At 49.3% G+C, this 23386-nt stretch overlaps 1 protein-coding gene across 2 annotated transcripts in view; it reads left to right on the top strand.

The window, feature by feature from the left end:
- The window catches only part of COL5A1 (collagen type V alpha 1 chain), a 204336-nt gene that overhangs the window by 37608 nt on the left and 143342 nt on the right, over nt 1–23386 (top strand). For both annotated transcript variants that reach the window (XM_054393640.1, XM_054393639.1), the window contains exons 2-4: nt 10845–11012; nt 18666–18879; nt 19992–20154. In XM_054393640.1, the coding sequence (XP_054249615.1) occupies nt 10845–11012; nt 18666–18879; nt 19992–20154 (545 nt within the window). The remainder of the gene's footprint in view (nt 1–10844; nt 11013–18665; nt 18880–19991; nt 20155–23386) is intronic.

Genomic DNA, 23386 nt, shown 5'->3' with positions numbered 1-23386 from the left:
TTGGGGTCCTGTCCCCCTCTTTTTGCAGCTGGCCTGTTCTTGGGGTCCTGTCCCCCTCTTATTGCAGCTGTCCTTTTCTTGGGGTCCTGTCCCCCTCTTATTGCAGCTGTCACTTTCTTGTGGTCCTGTCCCCCTCTTATTGCAGCTGTCACTTTATTGGGGTCCTATCCCCCTCTTTCTGCAGCTGGCCTGTTCTTGGGGTCCTGTCCCCCTCTTATTGCAGCTGGCCTGTTCTTGGGGTCCTGTCCCCCTCTTATTGCAGCTGGCCTGTTCTTGGGGTCCTGTCCCCCTCTTATTGCAGCTGTCCCTTTCTTGGGGTCCTGTCCCCCTCTTATTGCAGCTGGCCTGTTCTTGGGGTCCTGTCCCCCTCTTATTGCAGCTGTCCCTTTCTTGGGGTCCTGTCCCCCTCTTATTGCAGCTGGCCTGTTCTTGGGGTCCTGTCCCCCTCTTTTTGCAGCTGTCCCTTTCTTGGGGTCCTGTCCCCCTCTTATTGCAGCTGGCCTGTTCTTGGGGTCCTATCCCCCTCTTATTGCAGCTGGCCTGTTCTTGGGGTCCTGTCCCCCTCTTATTGCAGCTGGCCTGTTCTTGGGGTCCTGTCCCCCTCTTATTGCAGCTGGCCTGTTCTTGGGGTCCTGTCCCCCTCTTATTGCAGCTGGCCTGTTCTTGGGGTCTTGTCCCCCTCTTATTGCAGCTGTCCTTTTCTTGGGGTCCTGTCCCCCTCTTTTTGCAGCTGGCCTATTCTTGGGGTCTTGTCCCCCTCTTTTTGCAGCTGGCCTGTTCTTGGGGTCTTGTCCCCTTCTTTTTGCAGCTGGCCTATTCTTCCAGTATTGGGCCCCTTCCTAGGCACAAAACTTGAATATCTTCAATCCTGCAGTCCCAGTTCCTTGATTCTCCTCCTCAAAATGCTTTTTCTCATTGTCCCAATAGATCATTTAGTTTTATTGGGCTGCTGGGATGCTGAGGAATTTAAGGGGCTGTATTAAGTCCATCCAAAAGATGCTTGAGCAACCAGGGCTTTATATTCTCAATTTTGTCTGCATTTTATCTTAGCCTCTGCCATCTTTTTTTTTTTTTTTTTTTTTCTCTAAGTCAGTTAGCCAAGGACTGCATCCTAGGAGGGCAACAGTGGTGAAAAGTGTTTAGATAAAGAGTGGAAATCATTGCAATCCCCCAGACATGACCTGGAGGCTCCAAGCTCCATAAAAAATAGTGGAGCAGCTTCCTGTTCTCATCTGTGGTTGCCTTTCTCTTATGGATCTCAGCACAGGGATGTTTACTCCTTGGTATTTAATTTAGTTTAACCCAGTTCCAGCATCTTGGGGAAGTAAGAAACCCCAAACACAATGAAAGGAGCATCCTTCTTCCTGCACACTCTGCTCCACCTTATTGGCCAGAGTTTGGTCCTCCAAGGACCTAACTGAGTGTTTGTTTAGGCACTAAGAATGAACTGCCTTGGAAAGTATTGAAAGAAGCAAAAGCTGATAAAGGTGGAAGGGGGGAAAGGTCTCTGTGGTGTGTTTTCCCTTGCTGGTTTGACACTGGGCACTCAGCACATTGCCCTGGCAGTAGCTCTGTCTGCAGAGGCTCACTGGAAGGACCTTAGGTGGGTTTCCTGGGTCAGGATTGAACTGTGGTGCTGGGTCAGAGCTGGCTCTTCCTGGCCCCTCTCATGGTAAATTCACCCTGCTCTGACCTCTTGCAGCTCAAAGGCTTTTTGAGCTTCTGTTGGGAATCAACTTTCCTGCCAGGGGTGGTGGGGATTTTGCTGTGCATTCAGGCTGCCCTGTGGAATCCTCCTTTCTTGTTTGAGAAGGGGATGCAGTGAGCCAGGGCAGTGCTCTGCCTAATGGTTTTGTGCAGGACAGATTGATATTAATTGGGAGAAAATATGATGATAGCTTCACACTTGGCATCTGAGTACCTGAAAGCATCTCAGCACCTCGCAAGTACCTTACCAAACCCTCTCTTTTATCCCTCACAACCCAGATGCTGGTGAGTTTTCTGGCTTAAAGGTGACAAAAATGAGAGCTGGGGATGTTAGAGAGTGGGATCTCTGGTGGCTTAAGGGGACCTTGTTTTATTAAAGCTTGGGATGCTTAGCTCCACCTTATGTCTACTGAGTTACCTGCTGCTAACTGGCTTGGCCAAGGCTGTGTGGGTGAGACAGCAGCCAAGGAGTTGTCTCTGCCCATGCTTGGGGTTGTATTTGCTCTTGGAGGTGGTGGTGGAATCTTGGGCCAGCTCTTAGCTCTCTGAATTTACTTTGGTGTAGGTGAGCCCAGGAACCAACTCTTCATCCTTTACAATTCCTTATTCTTCATCTGTTGAGTGCAATTCCAGTTATCCACTGGGTTCTGTCAGTTCACAGTGACCCTCTTTGGCTTTGAAATGTTACGACAGTGCCCTGCTGGTTATGGTCTGAAGTGAGATGGGCAGTTAAGGAGATCCAGGAAAGCCCTTGCAGATGTCTCAAGCACTATGCTTCCATGCACAGCCATGGGGCTGGAGCAGAGGGCCAGGACTTTAGGGTCCAGTCACTCACTTTGCTGGTCCTGAGGAGTCAGGACAGCAGGGTGGGCATAGCAGAGCCACTCCAGCCAGGCTGGATCATGTATCCCCCCCTAGGAAGAGAGACTGAGAGCCTTGGGGCTGTTTAGTCTGGAGAAGAGAAGGCTGAGAGGGATCTGATCAATGTCTATCAATAGCTGAGGGGTGGGGGGCAAGTGGAGGGGGCCAGGCTCTGTTGGGTGGTGCACAGTGATCAGACAAGGAACAATGAGTTCAAACTTGAACAGAGAAGATTTCAGCTCAACATGAGGAGAAACTTCTTTAGAGTGAGGGTGACAGAGCCCTGGAGCAGGCTGCCCAGGGGGGTTGTGGAGTCTCCTCCTCTGGAGACTTTCAACCCCCACCTGGATGCATTCCTGTGCAGACTCCCCTCAGTGATGCTGCTCTGGCAGGGAGGTTGGACCTGATGATCTCTGGAGGTCCCTTCCAGCCTCTGTGATATATCACAGTATTGCTTTGGTTGCAAAAGTCCTTTACGGTCATCCAGTCCAACCATTCCCTGACTCTACCAAGTCTGGTGCTAAACCATGGCCCTCAGCACCACATCTCTGCCTCTTTGAAGCACCTCCAGGGGTGGGGATGCCGTTAGGGACATGTGTGCAGGAGGAAGAAGGCGATTTGAGGCAGCTGGTTGGTTGTGGGCAGGCTAAGTGGAGTGCATCAATCTGCTTTGTCAGTGGAAATGGATTCTTTCCACCTTTCTGTGGCACGTTTCAAGGAGGTGCTGCTCCTGAAATAATCCTCCTTCATTTTATTGCTGTGGGACAAGCTGACAAGTTTATTTTCTGGTGCTTGTTCCTCTGGGAAGGTTTTGCTTCCCAGTAACCCTGCTTCACTGGGGATGTGGCATGGGAAGGTTGCAGAGGGCACCTAGAATGAGCTGGGAACATGAAGTGCTTATTCATTCTTCACCTTATAACCTCCAATCTTTGGCAGTAATTGCACACAAGCTACAGTGTGACTAAGTGCTGTGTCATTAAGTCCTGAAGGTCTTTGGATGACCTCTGGAACCCAAATATAGCAGCATGGTTCTCCACCAGTAGAGGAGAGTGACCTGTACCTCTCCAGACATCCAAATGTCTTCAGCTGCTGTGTTGTCACAGTGACAGCTCAGCTGAGCACAATGCCTGTGTGTCCCAGCGTGCTGGTGAGGAATTGGGTTTATTAAGCCAAAAAGTTGAAGCAAGAGGAGTTTCTTGACTCTTAGTTCTAGGAATGTGTTTGGTGAGTGTGCTGAAGATGTGCTTGATGATGTCAGGTAAGACTCAATAAGCTGCAGATGTACTTTAAGATCATGGAATGGCTCAGGTTGGAAGTGACCTCAGAGATCATCTACTCCAACCTCCTTGCCATGGGTCATAGAATCAACAAGGGTGGAAAAGACCTCAGAGATCGTCAAGTCCAACCTATCGCCCACCACCTCATGACCTCCCTCTGATTTTTAACCCACAGGCACTCAGTCCTTTCATCCTCTACCTCAAGATCTGTGATGTCAAGAGATTCCCTAATACTAGATTAGGCTGCTCAAGGACTCATCCAACCTGGCCTTCAACACCCCCAGGGAGGAGGCAGCCACAGCCTCCCTGGGCAGCCTGTTCCAGAGTCTCACCACCCTCCTACTGAAGAAGTTTTTCCTCAGCTCCAGTCTAACCCTGCTCTCCCTCAGCTTCAAACCATTCCCTCTTGGCCTGTCTCTTGACACCCTCATAAAAAGTCCCTCTGCAGCCTTTTTGGAGGATCCCCTCTGGTATTGGGAGGCAGCTCTGAGGTCACTCTGGAATATTCTCCATGCTGAATACCCCAGCTCCCTCAGCCTATCCTCATAGCAGAGCTGCTCCAGCCCTTGGATCATCTTTGTGGCCCTCTATCGCTTGATATTAGGGAGAAGAGACCAACCTCCACCTGGCTCCAACCTCCTTTCAGGGAGTTGTAGAGAGCAATGAGGTCTCCTCTCAGCCTTCTCCAGACTAAACCACCCCAATTCCTTCAGCTGCTCCTCACCAGCCCTGCTCTCCAGACCCTTTCCCCAGCTTTATTGACTTTTTCTGGACCCATCCAGCCTCTCCATGTCCTTCTTGGAGTGAGGGCCCCAAAAGTGAACCCAGCATGCAAGGTGTGGCCTCACCAGTGCCAAGCACAGGGGCACAATTTGCAGTGAGTGTTGCTGGATTTGCTTTAGTATTGATCTGCAAGAAAGGCAGAAGTGGCTCCTGGCCACTGCTGGGCGGGGGGGAGAGTTAAAGACTCAATCCCAGCTGCCTCTGTTGCAGGTTTTAACAGGTAATTAAATAATCAGTAATCAGATTAACACAAAGTTTGGTTTTGTGGTTAAAGCCTTTATTCACACACACAGGAATCAGGGCTTTAATTCTTCCTTTTGCCCCTGTTGGTTCATCACTGACTCCTTCACCTCCACCCTGAGCATGGGAAGTGATGCTCCTGTTCTGAGCACGCTCAAGGGCTTTGCACACTGCTGGCTGCAGGCTTTGGGGGGCAACTTCTGGGCTCATTTTGGTCGAATTTTTGTGTGATGGGTGTATTGCCATCCTCCTCTGACACAGGAAGATCTGTTTGGGGAGCCCTTGTGCATCTCAAGTGAAAGAAGGATGCTTGTGTGATGCTGCATAGTGATGTTATTCATAAAACTCCAGCTGAAACCCAAAGCTTTCCTAAAGCTAGTTCAGCTCCTGGATAAAGGCCAAGAGCAGTGCAGGCTTACAAGAAATACCCTGCTGGGGCCTGATTTGGGTCAGTTTGGTCTCTGTCCTCCTGTGCATGATGCTGCCACAGCTTCTAAGAGGAGATTGCTGAGTTTAGATGTGGCTGAAGAAGTGAGGGGGAATAAATAAACTGATTAGCTGGGCAGGAAGAGGAGAGCTGTGCTGCTGTGTGGAGCTCATCTTTCTGCAAGGAGCTGGAGGCTTTCATGCTGCTCGAGTCCTACTCCAGGTGATGAAGTGCAACATGAGTGGTCTGCAGGGCTTCAGCTGGCTCCTCACATCCTCTTTGATTTCCAGGAGCAAGCAGAGGAGAGACACTCATGCCCATCTGAGCAGAGGTTATTTCGTCTCCTGCTTGGGTGTCCCCTGTGTGGTTTGCAGTTTGCTTGAGCTGTTCTTCTGCTTTAATATCTCACTTTGACCTAATCCATCATAGTTATGGAGGTACAGAGCATCTTCCTTCAAAATGAAGATGAATTGCAGGTTGTGTTTGGAGGCTCACAGCAGCCCAGGGAGGCAGGCAGATGCTTGGATCATCCTTTACAAACAAAAAGTGCTGCACCAGAGCACTGATTGAAGGGTGGAGGTTGCTCAGAGGGCTCTAAGAAGGGCATGGAGCACTAAACCTGCTCCCTGCTCATGGCCAGTCACTTCTGGAGGACATCCAGCTCCTCTTAGGTGTCTTATCACTTTGCTATAATCACAGAAGGAGCTTTTGGCAAGCAGTTGCCAATGTGGCTTGCAAGTGTTGTCATCATTCTCCATTCACCACTACAGAGCTGGTGAAATCTTTTCCTGCCAGTAGAGAGCACAATTTTAGCTGTGAGGGCACAACATGGGGCAGCACTTAGCTCATCCAGCACCACAGACTCCATTCCTATAAGATCATAAAATCCCAGACTAGTTTGGGTTGGAAGGGACCTTTAAAGGTCATCTAGACCAATCCCTCTGCTGTCAGCAGGGACATCTTCAACTAGAGCAGGTGAGCAGGGCTGGCTCTGGTATCAGCCACAGCTCCCTTGCCAGAGGGGAATGGTGTTCACACAGCTTTTGTCATAACAGCAGCTGAGCTTTTGGATGGTGGATCCTTCTGCAGACGTTTCTGTCCCTGCAAACACCTCAGCCCTGCCATTGTCAGGACTGAGTTTTTGGATGGTGGATCCTTCTGCAGACGTTTCTGTCCTTGCAAACACCTCAGCCCTGCCACTCTCCATGGGATGGTTTATAGAGATCCTCCAAACCCACCTGGATGTGTTCCTGTGTGACCTGTCCTAACTGGTCCTGCTTTGCAGGAGGGTGGGGTGGACTGAATGAGCTCTGGAAGTCCTTTCCAACCCCCAGCATTCGATGTGCAGTGCTGTGAGGCTCAAATCCCCACTCTGGGGACCAAGCTGATGTCAGGAGTCTGGAATTCACATCCCCTCCCCCTTGCCTTTTGCCTTTCCCCCAAATCTCCTCCCTAAATAAATGTTGGAGCCAGCTTAGGAGCTGGCTGATTTGAATCTCCTGGAGCACAGGGAGGTAACTGAAAGCAGAGGTGGAGTTTTCTTGTCATTTTTAGATGCTGAAACAGACCCTGGGCTGTGTGTGGAGGTATTTCTGTGTGAAATACAACAGGGTTAAGAGCAGTGAGAAGGACCAAGCAGCAAGGACAGCTCAGACAAGTGTGTGTCATCCATATATTGTCTAGCAAGGAAATATTACAGCTGTCCACTGCCCAGGCCAGGCTCTCTCAGCTGTTTTATGATCTGCAGTGTTGGCTTTGCCTTGCCATGTGTTTGTAATCTCTCACTGAGAGCTCAGCTTCACAGGATTGTGGAAACTCTGAAAAACTGCCTGACAATGTACATGAATTTTCCATGCAAATATTAGGCTGATGAGCTTGGTAACCAAAGTGGTTTCTTCCTCTCTTCCTCTCTTCCTCTCTTCCTCTCTTCCTCTCTTCCTCTCTTCCTCTCTTCCTCTCTTCCTCTCTTCCTCTCTTCCTCTCTTCCTCTCTTCCTCTCTTCCTCTCTTCCTCTCTTCCTCTCTTCCTCTCTTCCTCTCTTCCTCTCTTCCTCTCTTCCTCTCTTCCTCTCTTCCTCTCTTCCTCTCTTCCTCTCTTCCTCTCTTCCTCTCTTCCTCTCTTCCTCTCTTCCTCTCTTCCTCTCTTCCTCTCTTCCTCTCTTCCTCTCTTCCTCTCTTCCTCTCTTCCTCTCTTCCTCTCTTCCTCTCTTCCTCTCTTCCTCTCTTCCTCTCTTCCTCTCTTCCTCTCTTCCTCTCTTCCTCTCTTCCTCTCTTCCTCTCTTCCTCTCTTCCTCTCTTCCTCTCTTCCTCTCTTCCTCTCTTCCTCTCTTCCTCTCTTCCTCTCTTCCTCTCTTCCTCTCTTCCTCTCTTCCTCTCTTCCTCTCTTCCTCTCTTCCTCTCTTCCTCTCTTCCTCTCTTCCTCTCTTCCTCTCTTCCTCTCTTCCTCTCTTCCTCTCTTCCTCTCTTCCTCTCTTCCTCTCTTCCTCTCTTCCTCTCTTCCTCTCTTCCTCTCTTCCTCTCTTCCTCTCTTCCTCTCTTCCTCTCTTCCTCTCTTCCTCTCTTCCTCTCTTCCTCTCTTCCTCTCTTCCTCTCTTCCTCTCTTCCTCTCTTCCTCTCTTCCTCTCTTCCTCTCTTCCTCTCTTCCTCTCTTCCTCTCTTCCTCTCTTCCTCTCTTCCTCTCTTCCTCTCTTCCTCTCTTCCTCTCTTCCTCTCTTCCTCTCTTCCTCTCTTCCTCTCTTCCTCTCTTCCTCTCTTCCTCTCTTCCTCTCTTCCTCTCTTCCTCTCTTCCTCTCTTCCTCTCTTCCTCTCTTCCTCTCTTCCTCTCTTCCTCTCTTCCTCTCTTCCTCTCTTCCTCTCCTGCTGTTTCTTTCCATTGCTGGGGTGTTTGTCTGCAGTGCTGATGTCCCATGTTGTAGCCCTCCCCTGTGGATGCAGCCAGTTGCATATGGCACATCCCTTGCATATCTTTTCCCTCTGGTCTTCCCATTGATGTGTTTGATCCCAACATGAGACCAGATTTTAGGGATTTTCCTGTATTTTCCTGCCTTTTTTAGGGAGATGTCTCCTTCCAGTTCCTGAAGGATGCCTACAAGATAGCTGGGGAGGGACTTTTAACAAGGACTTGGGGTGATAGGATGAGGGGCAATAGCTTTGAGCTGGGAAAGGGGAGATCCAGACTGGAGATGAGGAAGAAATCCTTGACAGTGAGGGTGGTGAGACACTGGGACAGGTTGCCCAAGGAGGTTGTGGATGCTCCTTCCTTGGAGGTTGGATGAGGCCTTGAGCAACCTAGGCTAGTGGGAGGTGTCCCTGCCCATGGTGGGGGAGATGGAACTTGGATGATCTTTAAGGTCTCTTCCAACCTAAAGCATTCAATGATTTTGTTACAGGAGCCCTGATGCCATGCACCTTCCTGAGTGCCCTTAGGGCTGTTGGTGAGCATTGAGAGCTGGGAGCTTTGCAGCCTTGGCCACCCAGGGTGACAAGGTGCCCTGAGGGGCTGCTGGAAGCTGGAGCAGCTACCCCAGGGGTTAAGCTTGGCTTTCATTGCAGACATCAGTGTCTGATGTGTGGCTGTCCTTGAGGATCTGAATAACATCACTCTTAGGGAAAATAATGCATCAAGTGGCAGAACACAGCTGTGATGGATTTATTGCCCAGGCAAGGTTAAATGAAGCTGTCAGGCAGATACTTGCTGCAAGCCCTGCAAGAGGTTGGTTGGGTTGGGAGCTTCCTGCTTCTGACAGCACTTTGCTCCAAGTGCCAAGTCAAAATTCAAAATAATTTCTTTCAAGCATCTGAAGTCAGCTCTGGTTATTGCCTTTCTGGAGACACCATCTCTCCTGGCAGCAGCAAGCCCCAAATTAGCAAGTTAATGAGAGGTATCACTTGCATCACTTCATGGATGTGCTGGAGACCTGAACATCTGGAGGTGAACCAGCCTGGACTTTGCTGGTGTGAGGAGCATTGGCTGTCAGATGAGCTCTCTTCATTAACTGCTTTAATGTCTGCAGCAGTGAGAGTCTCAGGATGTGAGCCTGTTGGGAGGTGGTGGAGGAGGGCTGGTGAGGAAAGGAGCCTTTTGCTCCATGTGTGTGGATTTCTCTTCTGTGAAGTTATATTTTGACTCTCCAGCTGCATGCCTGTCCACACTGGTGGGTGTGCAGTGATCCCAGTCTCATGGGAGAGAGAAGAAATTGTTTGATGGGACTTGTTTGGGTTGATTTACAGAGGGGAGGCACTTGGCTGTGTGCTGCATCCCTGCCTTTTGTCACCTTGCTTCACCCCAGACAGCACCAGAATCAAAGAATGGCTCAGGTTGGAAGGGACCTTCAACACTCCCAGGGAGGAGGCAGCCCCAACCTCCCTGGGCAGTCTGTTCCAGAGTCTCACCACCCTGGTACTGAAAAACTTCTTCTTCAGCTCCAGCCTAACCCTGCTCTCCCTCAGCTTCAAACCATTCCCCCTGTCTCTAGATACCCTCAGAAAAAGTCCCTTTGCAGCCTTCTTGGAGGATCCCTTCAGCTATTGGAAGGCAGCTCTGAGGTCCCCCTTGAGTCTTCTCTGCTCCAGGCTGAACACCCCCAGCTCCCTCAGCCTGTCCTCAGCCCTTGGATCATCTTTGTGCCCTCCTCTGGCCTCACTCCAGCAGCTCTGTGTCCTTCTGCTGGGGACACCAGAACTAGAGGCAGTATTTGAGGTGGGGTCTCAGCAGAGCAGAGTCAAGGGGCAGGATCCCCTCTCTTGCCCTGCTGCCCACACTCCTCTGGGTGCAGCCCAGGACAGGATTTGCCTTCTGGGCCCTGTGGCTGTGGTTTGCCTGGAATCCCAGCTTGTGTGACTTCACCTGTGGTGGGTTTGGGTGGGATGTGTGTCAGGTCCTTCAGGGGAGCTTGCTCAGGGATTAGTTTCAAAATAACCCTTTTGAATCGACCAACCTAAGGAAAGAAAAAAAGAGGCATGGAAATGTTTGCACCAGCATGATGGCAACATCCTTGATTTAAAGCCTTTCTCCCAGCCCATGAATTCCCTGTCTGAAGCTTAATCTTCAGGATGTGCTTGAATGATGGAGATTGGGTGAAGACACCCAGCAAACACAACTCCTGCAGCTAATAAGGGAGTGTCTGCTCCCTTCTGCCCTGCTGCAGACAGCTGCTGAGCTGTTTCTGTCTGGGTTGACTTAGTGGCTTTGCCCAGCAGCTCAGTTTTGAAGCTGGTACTGACATTGTGCTTGCAGATGACCTGGACAGGTATTTTACAGGAGCACAGGGTGTTAGGGTTGGAAGGGACCTCTGGAGATCATCCAGTCCAACCCCTGTGCCAGAGTTATTGCAGGTCACACAGGAGCACATCCAGATGGGGCTTGAAAGTCCCCAGAGAGGGAGACTCCACAACCTCCCTGGGGAGCCTGTTCCAGTGCTCTGTGACCCATCTGGCCTTTCCAAGTGTGCTGCTTGATTTATGTGATGCAGCCTCATCCAGACCTGGATCTGAGCAAGCACCAATCCCCTGGCCTGCTAATTTCTTCTTTTCTCCTTTTTTCTTCAACAGCTGAACCTGCAGACCTCTTGAAGGTGTTAGATTTTCACAATTTTCCTGATGGGATCACAAAAACCACAGGGTTTTGCACAAGCAGAAGGTCTTCAAAAGAAGCAGACGTTGCTTACAGAGTCACAAAAGATGCTCAGCTGAGTGCACCAACAAAGCAGCTCTACCCTGGTGAGTCCACAGCTTTTTTTTTTTTTGTTGTTGTTCTCCTGCAACACAGCTGAACCTTTCTTCAGGTTCTGCAGGCAAACACAGGAATCTCTCACTTTCCCAAGTGGTTTTCCCTTGGCAGGGAGAGAGTTTTGCTGTTTCAAGGGGTGGGGGGAGAGGTCCTGCAAGCTGTCAGCCCTAAAATAGGACTGCAGTAAGTTGTTCTTTAACCATTGCATCTGCACGTGGTGGGTTGGGTTCTCTGCAGATGATGCAGCCAATGTCTACATCTGCTCCCTCCTGCAGGAGAAAGCTTCTGCTGTCTCATTATCACACAGGGACATCCAGCTGGGGAGGTAGACTTGGAAGATGCAGAGGAATGCAGACTGTGTTTTGTTCTGTTTGTGGAGTGCCAAGCACAGTAGGCTCTTCTTCTGTGGCTCTGGTGTCTCTCTTAACACAAATAATCACCCTCTAAAAATAACAGACTGCCCCACCAGAACAGATGTCCCAGGAAATGGTGTTTGAAGGAGTTTGGAGGTTCCTTAAGCAAAGCCACTGAGATGTAGGAGTTCACAAAGCCCTTGCAGAGCAGCAGGTGGGCTGCTGACTGTTGTATTTGTCACTGAGGATGCCCTGGAGCTTCCTTGTCAGCCCAAGGGACAATCACTAGTATAGAGTAAAATGTGCCTGTAAAAAGATTTGGACACATTATGGACCCAAAGTGCTCACTGCTGGAGAGCTTCAGCCTTGAACATGTAGCCACCACCAGAAGTCTTCCTTCCATGCAGGAGCTCTCCTGTATCCTTAGTTTTCATGGGGGGAGCAGGAATGCTGGCAGTAGGCATGGCAGGGCTTTCTAGCCTTTGAAGGAGGTCCATCAGTCATAGAATCATGGAATGGTTTGGGTTGGAAGACAAAAGTCATCTTGTCCAACCCCTCTGCAGGCATTAGGGACATGCTCCATTGGATCAGGTTGCCCAGAGTCCCACTGAGCCTGACCATTGAGTATCTCCAAGGATAGGGCTTCAACTACCTCCCTGGGCAACCTCTTCTGGTGTTCCACTTCCCTCGTGGTAAAGAATTTCCTCCTAATGTCCAACTCAAATTTGCTCTTCTCTGATTTCAAACCACTGTCCCCTGTCCTATCCCTGCAGGCCTTTGGAAACAGTCCCCCTGCAGCCTTCTTGTAGCCCCCTTCAGGTACTGAAAGGCAGCTCCAAGATCTCCTTGGAGCCTTCTCAACTGCAGGCTGAACACCCCCAGCTCCCTCAGCCTGTCCTTGTAGCAGAGGTGTTCCAGCCCCCTGATCATTTTTGTGGCCCTTCTCTGGACCTGTTCCATCCTCCTTGTGTTGAGGGCACCAGAGCTGGACACAGCACTGCAGGTGAGGTCTCCCCAGAGCAGAGCCAAGTGGCAGAATCCTCTCTCTCAACCTGCTGGCCACACTTCATTTTGATGCAGCCCAAGATGCTCTTGGCCTTCTGGGCTGCAAGTGCTTGTTGCTGGCTCATGTCCAGCTTCTCACCCACCAGAGCTCCCAAGTCCTTTGCCACAGGGCAGCTTTCTATCACCTCATCCCCCAGCCTGTACTGGCAATGTTCTGGCCTTAGGTGCAGGACTCTGATCTTGGTCTTGTTGAACCTTCCTGAGGTTCACCTGGGCTCCCCCCCAACCTCTCCAGAAGGCTGCATGCAACTTGCCCATGAAGGAGCAGATGACCTGAGCACAGCAGACAGTCACACACAGACACACACACACACATTCTCCCTTGCTGTTTGAGGGAGAATTAATGACAGCAAATGCATTAGCTAAATTGAGGGTAATGTGGCATGTCACTACCAGTGCTTTTTAATTAACATGCTGTACCCATCAGCCATGGCCTCTCAGTGGCCCAAGTGAGGACTTGGAGGCTGGACTGCTGATGTGCTTGCATCCTCCTGTCCTGCCTTTCCTTCACTAAGGTTATTCTCAGCCTTCATAGTTATCCTGCTGGGGCAAGAAGCAGGTGGATTGTGTTTAGTCAGTGGTGAACAGGAGCAGACCTTGGGTCTGAGATGAACTGAGAGCTGGAGATGAAGATGAGAGCAGCCACACCTGGGCTCAGTTTTGCCTAAAGCCCTGTCTCAGTGTCTGCAGAAGTGCAGAACCAGACCCCAAATGTGTCTCCATTGCTGCCCAGGGCAGGATGGTCCTTCCTGACTATAGATAACATCACCAAGTGCCTAACTGCACGCCTCTGCAAGGTTGTGGCTTCATGTCCTGGAAGCCTGGCGGAACATCATCCCAGGGACAGGCTGCAAGGACCCTGCAGTGCCTCCTGAGTCCATCCATGTGTCCCAAGGCAAGATGAGCTCAGCCTAACCAGCATGTGCTTCACCATTTTCATGTACTTCCAATGTGTCTGAAGTGACTTTGAAGAACCACCTGGTTCTTCAAGCTCAGAAGTGCTTTGAAGGAAATGGTTCCACTTTGGAATATCCAACTGTGGAGAACTGGAGAGCTTTCTGGTAGTTGCTGTGAAATCTTGCCTTGATCACCTTTGTGTCATGGAAACCAGCAAACAGTGGTGACCCCAAGATACCAACCCAAGAATGGAGGTTTTTTTGGCTGATGAATGTAGCAAGGAGACTGAATGAGAGCACTGATGACAAAGGTTAAGAGAAGAAGACAGCATGCAGAGCTGAGTCATGGTCACAGGAGAGAATTCAGCATTAGGGACTGTACTGCTTTTGGTCCTCCTTGTTACTTGTATGTCCTCGTTGAGTTGTTGGATTGCATCTGCTGGCTGCCTTGGCTGAGAAGATCTTTTAACACCATAATATATAGGATCATCTTGTAATGGTTGGACTGGATCTTGAAGGTCTGTTCAAACCAAAATGATTCTGTGACTCTGGCTGGCTGGTGTTTCCTTGGTGTCAGCAAACCACTTCTCAATCATTTCCTCATCTGGACAACCACGGAATGATTCAAGCAGCTCTGTCCAACTCTGGAGGCATCCCAAGTCTTCTCTGCTGCTTGCCAAGGAAAAAGGAAGGGAAGAGCAAAGTGAAGAACTCCCAGTGTTTGCCATCAGCTCCCCAGATGTTTTCCTCAGTGCCTCTGCATCACGAGACGTGACTTCAGCTCACACCACCAAATGAATGAGAGAGGAGCTCAAGACAACAAAGCAACTGCAGTGCAGTGCACCAGGGGAAACGTGGCTTTAGTGATCTCCCATCACCAACTGGATGAGTTGTGACTTTCCCTCTCTGCTGTGGAGCCCCCTGGGTGCACTCTGCATCATATTTTTCTGCTAATTAGAAACTGGTGCTTCTCTAAACTGGTAATTTGATGGCCTTTGCATTCTGCAGCCAGAGCCAGCAAAGCAAGCTAGATCTCTCTATCTATCTCTCTGTATAAAAGCTTGTCTGCTTGTGTTTATTTCAAGCCCACAAGGGTGAGAAAATCTGCTGAGATGCTCTTTGTCCTTGCTGCCTTAAATAAGTTCTGCTTCCCATCAAAAAGTGTTCTTCCAGCAGAGGCAAGACAGGCAAAGTTGTGTTTGTTTTTTGGTTTTTTTTTTTTTGGTGTGTGTTTTTTTTGTTTGTTTGTTTGGTTTTTGTTTGGTTTTTTTGTTGTTGTTTTTTTTTTTTTAGTGACAGGCAGCAAAATGTCATTTGCATACTTCTAGCAAGCTCTGTGTTCTCCACACTCCTTGTGGGTGTCTGCTTAGATAGATAGATATATAGATAGATATGAGCTCAAAAACCTCTACTAGAGCTTGAACAGTTGTCTCTGAGGAAAACAAAACCGTTCCAAAACTGAGAGGCTTCTCAGCTGAAGGGAAAAAAAAACACCAGAAGTTGGTGAGACTGTGGAAGAGATGTTCTGTCATTTGAGAAGTGGCTCTGGAAATGACAGCACCTCACAGGACAGCTCTGCTTTGTGTTTGTGGCAGGAACTGGATCAGCTCCTTGAGTCTTGATGGTTTCCTTTTCCTCCCTTTTCCTCCCTTTTCCTCCCTTTTCCTCCCTTTTCCTCCCTTTTCCTCCCTTTTCCTCCCTTTTCCTCCCTTTTCCTCCCTTTTCCCTTTCCTCCTTTTCCTCCCTTTTCCTCCCTTTTCCTCCCTTTTCCTCCCTTTTCCTCCCTTTTCCTCCCTTTTCCTCCCTTTTCCTCCCTTTCCTCCTTTTCCTCCCTTTTCCTCCCTTTTCCTCCCTTTTCCCTTTCCTCCTTTTCCTCCCTTTTCCTCCCTTTTCCTCCCTTTTCCTCCCTTTTCCTCCCTTTTCCTCCCTTTTCCTCCCTTTTCCTCCCTTTTCCTCCCTTTTCCTCCCTTTTCCTCCCTTTTCCTCCCTTTTCCTCCCTTTTCCTCCTTTTCCTCCCTTTTCCTCCCTTTTCCTCCCTTTTCCTCCTTTCCTCCTTTTCCTCCCTTTTCCTCCCTTTTCCTCCCTTTTCCTCCCTTTTCCTCCCTTTTCCTCCCTTTTCCTCCCTTTTCCTCCCTTTTCCTCCCTTTTCCTCCCTTTTCCTCCCTTAGAAACTCAACCTAACTCTACTGGTTTGCATATTGGGGCATACTGGTTCCAGGTGCAACCTGCACAAAGGAAGCTAATGGCATCAGGCTGCTGTGTGAGGAGCTGTGTGGGGTGGAGAGGAATCTGTGCCCACCCTGGATGTCCTCCTCACCTCTTTCCATGGCTCCATCTGCAAGAATCAGGGTCTTAACCCTTTGCTGCCTTGCAGGAGGTTGCACATGGTGAATTTGAATGGATTTGGCCATGGAGGTGGAGGGGGGGGGGGGGAAGATGCTGAGTCAAATCCAGCATCATTAAGTGATGAGAGGGATGTGCAGCATCTCCCAGCATGAGCTCATTTGAAGAAGCAAACAGAATATAAGGGCTGAATCCCAACCTCACTGGTGGGGTGGGGTGTGGGGGGGTTATCTCCATTGTCTTTAGCAGGATTTGGGTCAATTTCTCTGTGCTTCATATATTTATGATGATGTATTTATTTAGTATTGCTGGGGTTTCATCCCTCATTCACTAGCCTGGGTCACTTCTAGCTATGACAGTGAAGGCATTGTTGCTTTGCCAGGACAGCAGAGCAGTAACAGAGTCATGTCAGCTACAATTCATCCATCCTGATTATTTGGGTTGAGAAACTCCCATCACCATGGAGACATTTTAATAATAATGAAGGGGGGGTGGGGGTAGTGGGGGGGAGGAATAAAATAAAATTAAAAGCAGCTTTTTAATGAGTTGGCAGCTTGAAAGGTACTGCATTGTGGATTCCTAATGAAGTTTTGGTCATGAACTATTTTACATAAAAGGTCCAAAACTGTAGCCTGTAATTGGAACCAGGAAGGGCATATGGTCTTGATTCAGCTCTGCAGGAGGATTCGTATACAGCAGGAGGAAGATAAAGCTCAGTGCATCCTTTGGGAGACACAATTGGATGCTTGCATTTGCCAGATCTCTGGCTCTGTGTCCTGAGGGGGGAATCCAGCTAGAATCATAGCATTTAATTACTGGCTGGGAGTCTTCTACTCAGGCTTTCCAAATGTTGTGTAATTAAGGTGAGGGGTATTAATTTGATGCAGACTCTGCAGGTAACTTCAGATATCCCCTCCTCCAGTGGCCACCTCCTCCAGTGGCCACCCTCTCCACCTCCTCCAGTGGCCACCCTCCTCCTCAGTCTCCTGTTTGGCCAAGCTGGGGTTTTGCTGCATCCCAGCCTGCTCCTGCCTCCTCCCTTGCCCAGCATTCAAACCACTGGTTTAATAACAAGAGTTAAAGCAGCTCTCAGGCAGAAGAGGAGAGGGTGGTGAGCTCATGGCCTCTCTTCATTTGAACTTGCTGCCTTTGCTGTGGTTGGAAGAATTCCCCACTCCCACATTCCTGGTCCCATCCCTGGGTCGAAATGCCTTGTGCAGCCCCAGCAGCCCATCTAAGAACAGCCTAAAGGGAGGGGTCTGGGGGTGTGTGTCAGGGGGGAAATCTATGAGAAGCTTCTGGACATTGGGTTGGACTCTTCTTTCTTGTTTGCTGTGGTTTACATGGCTGTGCATCTGCAGTTTAAAACTGCTCCTTTGTGCTGCTCCCTCCCCTGCCTGCAGAGCGTCCCTGGCACGCCCCCCCGCGGTGCCCAGGGCTGGGCTCTGCCCCACTTTGCTCTGCCCTGCTGTGGTTTAAGATTTCCCAAGCAGATACCCAGTGATACAATGCAATCCTTGTTTTTATGAAAGGCCTGGACCTTAAAGGAGAGAGGTCCTGCAAGCCTCAGGCTGCTGCTGTGCAGGGTGTGAGGAGGTTGTGCCCTGCAGGTCCCCTCTGCTTCAACAGGTCCCACATCCAAACACAGTTTGATCAAGGGAGCTTCTGTGCTGATGCTTCTGGTGGTTTAAGACATCCTCTTTGGGACATCTTTTCAGCCTGGGCTCATCTTTCCAGTTTGAATGGCAGAGCAAAACCCAATTGGAGCTGTATCCTGCCACAGGATGGGACTTGAAAATTTTTTGCCTGGAGTTTCAGGGGATTGACCTTTTTCCTGTGCAGAGCTTAGAAGCAAAATCACAGAATCAGCAGGGTTGGAAGGGACCTCAAGGACCATTCAGTTCCAACCCCCCTGCCATGAGCAGGGCCACTTTCCACTAGACCATGTTGCCCAGAGCCACATCCAGCCTGCCCTTATAAAACCCTTTGCCTCAGTGCTGTGACTGTACCTGCTCCACACTTCAAAGGCTTTATTCCTCCAAACCCTACCAAATTACAGCCAGGGATGACCTGAGATCAGGCAGTGTGGCTTTCCCAAGTGAAGGAAAAGCTGGGACCTGTGTTAGATGCTTCCTAAAGTGCAGACACGTTAGCATCTCTTGCTGACTGACAGCTTTATTTCTGCTTTCAGACCTGCTGTGTCTGCACCAACTCTGAAAGCCAAAGCCACAGAATGCTCTGCTCTGATGCAACTTCCTGACTGGAATAGACAAAACCTGATGGAACTTCCCCACTGGAATAGACAAAACCTGATGCAACTTCCCCACTCCCTTAAATAAAACCCTTCCAAATTGTGTGTGCCTAGCTGGCACAAGATGCTTCATTTCCTCTGTCCCTCTGACATCTGAAGTTGATTTGGGCATCTTATGATATGTGAAACACAAAACAATTCTGGGGGGAGAGGGGAAGCTTTTTGTGAAGGGTTAGGTGCAAATAGTGCAGGTATAAACCAACAGCTCTTTTGAAACCTCTGTTTCCCCAGCATTGTGGTCTCATCTCACATCAGTAGACCCTTGGCCATCCTTTACTTGCAAGTTCAACTGTGGGGTGGCTTTTGGCTCTGGGGCTGATTGCAGTAAAGGCTGCAAAAAAGGCTTTCTGATCATAACAGAATGATCAGAGATGCTCAGCTCTCTGCTTGGACTTTCATGTGCCATTAGAGCAGGTAGCCTTTGAGGGGCCACTGATCTACAGTGGCTTTGGTTCAACCTGCTTTGGGCTGCAGCCCATCCCAACCCTGTACTGCAAAAGGCTTTGGGGAAAGCCAAGTCTCTTCACCAGGCTCTTCATAAAGAGGGTTGCTGGTGTGCACACCTCTGGAAGGACAAACCAGAGGCCTCCTCATGGGTTGATAGACAGCAGGAGTGTTTCTGTAGGGATGTATTTTTGAGGAAACCTGACTAACCTTTTTGCTTTTCCCCTCCAGCTTCCCCATTCCCAGAGGACTTCTCCATTTTAACCACTGTAAAAGCGAAGAAAGGAGGTCAGTCCTTCTTGATCTCAATTTACAATGAGCAAGGGATCCAGCAAATTGGTGTGGAGATGGGTAGATCTCCTGTATTCCTGTATGAAGACCATACAGGAAAGCCAGGCCCAGAAGACTATCCTCTCTTTAGAGGCATTAACCTTGCAGATGGCAAGTAAGTGACATTTTGTGCACAAAGGAAAAACCAATTAATTGTGTGTCTTGATAGCAGCATGTTGAACCTTGTGTAGAATAGGAGTCATGCATACATCCCAACGTGGTGGGGGTTGGAAGGGACCTCCAAAGATCATCCAGTCCAACCCCAACCCCCCCTGCTCAAGCAGGGCACCCACAGCAGCTTGCCCAGGAGCACAGTGCCCAGGTGGGCTTGGAATATCTCTAGAGAAGGAGACTTCACAACCTCTCTGGGCAGCCTGCTCCAGGCCTCCAGCACACTCACACCAAAGAATTTTCTCCTTCTGTTCAGGTGGAACCTCCTGGCTTCCAGTTTGTGCCCATTGCCCCTTGTCCTGTCCCTGGGAACCACTAAAAAGAGCCTGGCCCCAGCCTCTTGCTCCCTGCCCTGTAGATAGTGATGAGGATTGAGTAGATCCCATCTGGGGCTGCTCTTCTCCAGGCTCACCAGCCCCAGGGCTCTCAGCCTTTCTTGCTCACAGAGATGCTTCAGGCACCTCAGCATCTTTGTAGCCTCCACTGGGACTCTCTTAAGTAGTTTTCTGTCTGTCTTGAAGTGGGGAGTCCAGAACTGGCCCCAGTATTCCATGTGTGGCCTCATCAGGGCAGAGTAGAGGAGGAGGAGAACTTCTCTTGAACTGCTGGCCACATCCTTCTCAAGGAAATGTATCTAGTAATAAATAAATGTGCATGCACACTTAGGGCTACTTCCAAGAGTCCCTTTCTTGGGCTTTACTCTTGGAATAAATACAATTTAAGTAAAAAATGTGACTCTTGGGCTAGTCAATGGAAATCACCTGACACAAGCATAGGAACTCCGTTGACTTGCTCCAGAGGGCCTTGAGAAATCACTTGGTCTTGCAGAAGTCCCTACTGAGCCTCTTGCAGGACATGAGGTGGGGGAGCAAGGGAGTGATCAGTGTTGATTTGATTTGTTTCAGATGAAACCTTTAGGTCTGCCCATGGATGATTTCCATGTCTGCTGGCACTGAAAGGTCTGCAGAACATCAGTTTGTGGCAGCTTCATTGTTAGCTGCTGCTTGGAGAAATCCCAAGGCTCTGTTTAACACATTCATGGCTGTGTTCTTCTAGGTGGCACAGGGTAGCTCTCAGTGTGCAGAAGAAAAATGTCACCTTGATTTTGGACTGTAAAAAGAAGATCACCAAGTTCTTGGACCGAAGCGACCACCCCATCATCGACGTCAATGGCATCATTGTGTTTGGAACCAGGATATTGGATGAGGAAGTCTTTGAGGTAAGTCCTGACAATGAACCAGCTCTGGAGAAGGGCCACAGAGATGATGAGATGGGTTCTGGTTGGTGAAGCCTTTGCAGCTCATTTCTGGAACTTGTTTTGGCTGTCTGCATCACAGAACGCTGTCCTGAGTTATTTCACGTTAGTTTAAGATTTTATTTTGACCAGGCAAATGTTTCTTGCAGTAAGGATGGGAACAGTGACCTGTTGGAGTAAGCTCCTCTGGTTTCCTGCCCTTGCTGGGGTTCTAAACCAGCCTCTGTGCTGGGATTTTGTAGGTCTGCAGCTCTCACGGTCTTGGCTCATTCAGCGTGGGAAGGGCTCGCGGAGGTTTTTGTTCATCCCTGGGTGAGGATTTAGATAAAGTTTTAGGGGCAGCAAATGAGGGCTGAGGAAAGCAGCTGCCTTGCAAGGCCCAGCTCACTCTGGGGCTGCAGGAAGTTGCTCTTTCCCCATGTGCTGGCTGTTGGGTCTTGCTTGCTTGCACCGTGACAGAAAGGGCCTCTCCTCGGCAGCTTGCTTGGCAGCCCTCTCGCCTCCCATGCAGCAACTGCTTTGATCAAAGCAACCCAGAAGTGTGATGGGTGGAATGTTCCCATGAGCTGCTCTGATTTGAGCAAAGAGGTAGGGGATTATTTATAGAGAGGGTACATATGGCAGAAAGCTCTTCCCATCCCTCAGCAGCCACTTTAATATATGCATTTCACCAGCAAGCTCAACTTCTCTGCTCTGCTGCGCTTCTGAGGCTTTCATGGGGAGGAGAATCTTGTCCCTGATCTTCCTTGCAAGCTACAATTGCTTGCCTGAAATCAGCAGCAGTGCAGTGGAGTGTAAGCTAAGACCTGTTGATCCCTATCTCCTTCCTCATATTGTGTTTGTGTGGAGGAAGAGCTGCATCTCATGGGCCTCCCCAACCCAGCAAAGGGATGGGGAACATCTACTGGTGGATGATTAAAGCAAAGCCAGCTCTCATCTGCACTTTGCTGTCACTTGGAAGGAAAGTTCCAGTCTGTTTAGCATTACCAACATCTGGGAGCTGGCCTGTTGTAAACAGAGCAAGAATGCATGGACTGAATGCTGCTGCCAAAATCTCACTTCTGGAGTTAGAGCTGGATCTCTAGATTGTAGGAAATTAACTGATGTTCCCTGGGAAGTTGAACAGTTAGAAGGGGAAGTAAAAGTTGGGTTGAATGGGCACTGGAGTGTCTTTTTTGCAAGGGCCAGAGCTTCTGCCAGAAACTTCAGCAGATGCTGGATTTGTTGTATTAAAAGAGAGCTGCATGGACCCAGAGATCTAGCAGCTCCACTTAAAGAGTTTGGGATCACATCCAAGCTGGATGAGAAACCTGCACTTCAGATGTCTTCATTTTGCAAATTCCCTTTCCATAACTCTTCCTGAAGCTTGAGATGTTCCCAGGTGGGTTTTAATGCTCACCTGGCTATTAGGACTGCCTGAAAAGGGAACAGACAGAGGTGACAATGCTCTCCTAGCTCCACTCAGCCCTTCCCAAGGACTGAAAAGGACTAAAAAAAGACTTTTCTAGGGGTACAAGCTCAGAGAATTTGTGAAACCTCCTTGAGTCTTGGGGGAGGTGAGGTAAAATGGAGCAAACATTCCCCTCCACTGGAGCTTGTTGCCTGTTCTAGGTGCAAGAGGCAGATCATTGCAGGCACTTACTGAGAATTGGATCATTAGCAAGAATTTCTGCTCCCCCCTTGTCTTTATAGCAGATGTACTGATATTATGCAGCCTGCATATAAAAACTCCTCTCTGGTTCTGCTGTTTGTCCTTTTTTTTTTCTTTCTTTCTTCTGTTGTCATCCTCAGCAGACAAAGGCTTTTCAGTGTCTTTACCCCCAGTCAGGATACCAGCAGCTCTAAACTGCACATAATTAATAGGCTTCATGAAGGCAGTGGACTATAACCTAATTTCCTTCATATCTCAACAACTTCATTTCCTTTTGGGCCTCCTTTCTTCTTTCTGCAAGCCTAAGCAGAAACTGTAGAGGGAAAACTGTGGCTCAGAACAATGGGAATTGGGTGCAAACCCTTCAAAGTTACCTATTCCTGCCTGGGAAGCTGATCATTTCTGGACTGAGAGCAAAAGGGTGAGATAAAGCTGCTGCTGTCCTCAGCTCAGATGTTCCTCAGTGCCTCCTGCACTTGTGGGGTTGCCTGGCTCTATGTATTTGTAGTTTTTGCTGGGAGTGGGATGGGAGGGAGCATTGGGGAGGGATTAGATAGGTTGTGTCTCAGCAAGAGCTGTACATGGTGGGAACTCCTCATCAGGACTGAAATCAAATAAAACCCCAAAGGCTTTTTGTTTGGTTTTGAAAGTTATGATTATTTAAGCTCCAGGTTTAGCTGGGGATGCAAAAGGAAAAGCTCTGCTCCAGGTTTAGCTGGGGATGCAAAAGGAAAAGCTCTGCTCCAGGTTTAGCTGGGGATGCAAAAGGAAAAGCTCTGCTCCAGGTTTAGCTGGGGATGCAAAAGGAAAAGCTCTGCTCCAGGTTTAGCTGGGGATGCAAAAGGAAAAGCTCTGCTCCAGGTTTAGCTGGGGTTGCAAAAGGAAAAGCTCTGCTCCAGGTTTAGCTGGGGTTGCAAAAGGAAAAGCTCTGCTCCAGGTTTATCTGGGAATGCAAAAGGAAAACCTCTACTCCAGGTTTAGCTGGGGTTGCAAAAGGAACAGCTCTGTTCCAGGTCTTCTATCTGGGGTTGCAAAAGAAAAAGCTCTGCTCCAGGTTTTGCTGGGAATGCAAAAGGAAAAGCTCTGCTCCAGGTCTAGGTGGGGATGCAAAAGGAAAAGCTCTGCTCCAGGTCTAGGTGGGGATGCAAAAAGAGCAGCTCTGCTGTGTTTGTCCATCAAGTATCCAGAAGGGCAAGAAAAAAGCCTGGCAGGAAAGGTTTAGAGGAGCTTGAAAATATTTTTCTAGCACAACATTCTTCCAATGTAGGGTGAAAAAAAAAAAAAAACAACAACCCCACTCTACTTCCTCTCATTAAAATTCAATTAGCTGGAAGGTTGTGTGGATCCCTCTGTAAGGCTGAGGGAATGCTGGGGACATTTGAAAAAGGGCCAAAGCCTGGAGCTGAGGTTCCACAAGTTGAGTTTTGTGCTGAGCTGTTGTTTAAAACAGAAGTTTACAAATGTCAGGACAGGCTCCCGCACCGGGGTTGGGAAGTGGTGACTGGGTTCAAGCTGTGCCTGAGAGGATGCTGTTGTGAGACAGCA

This window comes from Indicator indicator, chromosome 28, assembly GCF_027791375.1.
Source record: "Indicator indicator isolate 239-I01 chromosome 28, UM_Iind_1.1, whole genome shotgun sequence".
Lineage (NCBI taxonomy): Eukaryota > Metazoa > Chordata > Aves > Piciformes > Indicatoridae > Indicator > Indicator indicator.
Note: the sequence above shows the minus strand (reverse complement) of the source record. Positions and strands in the feature narration are given on the sequence as shown.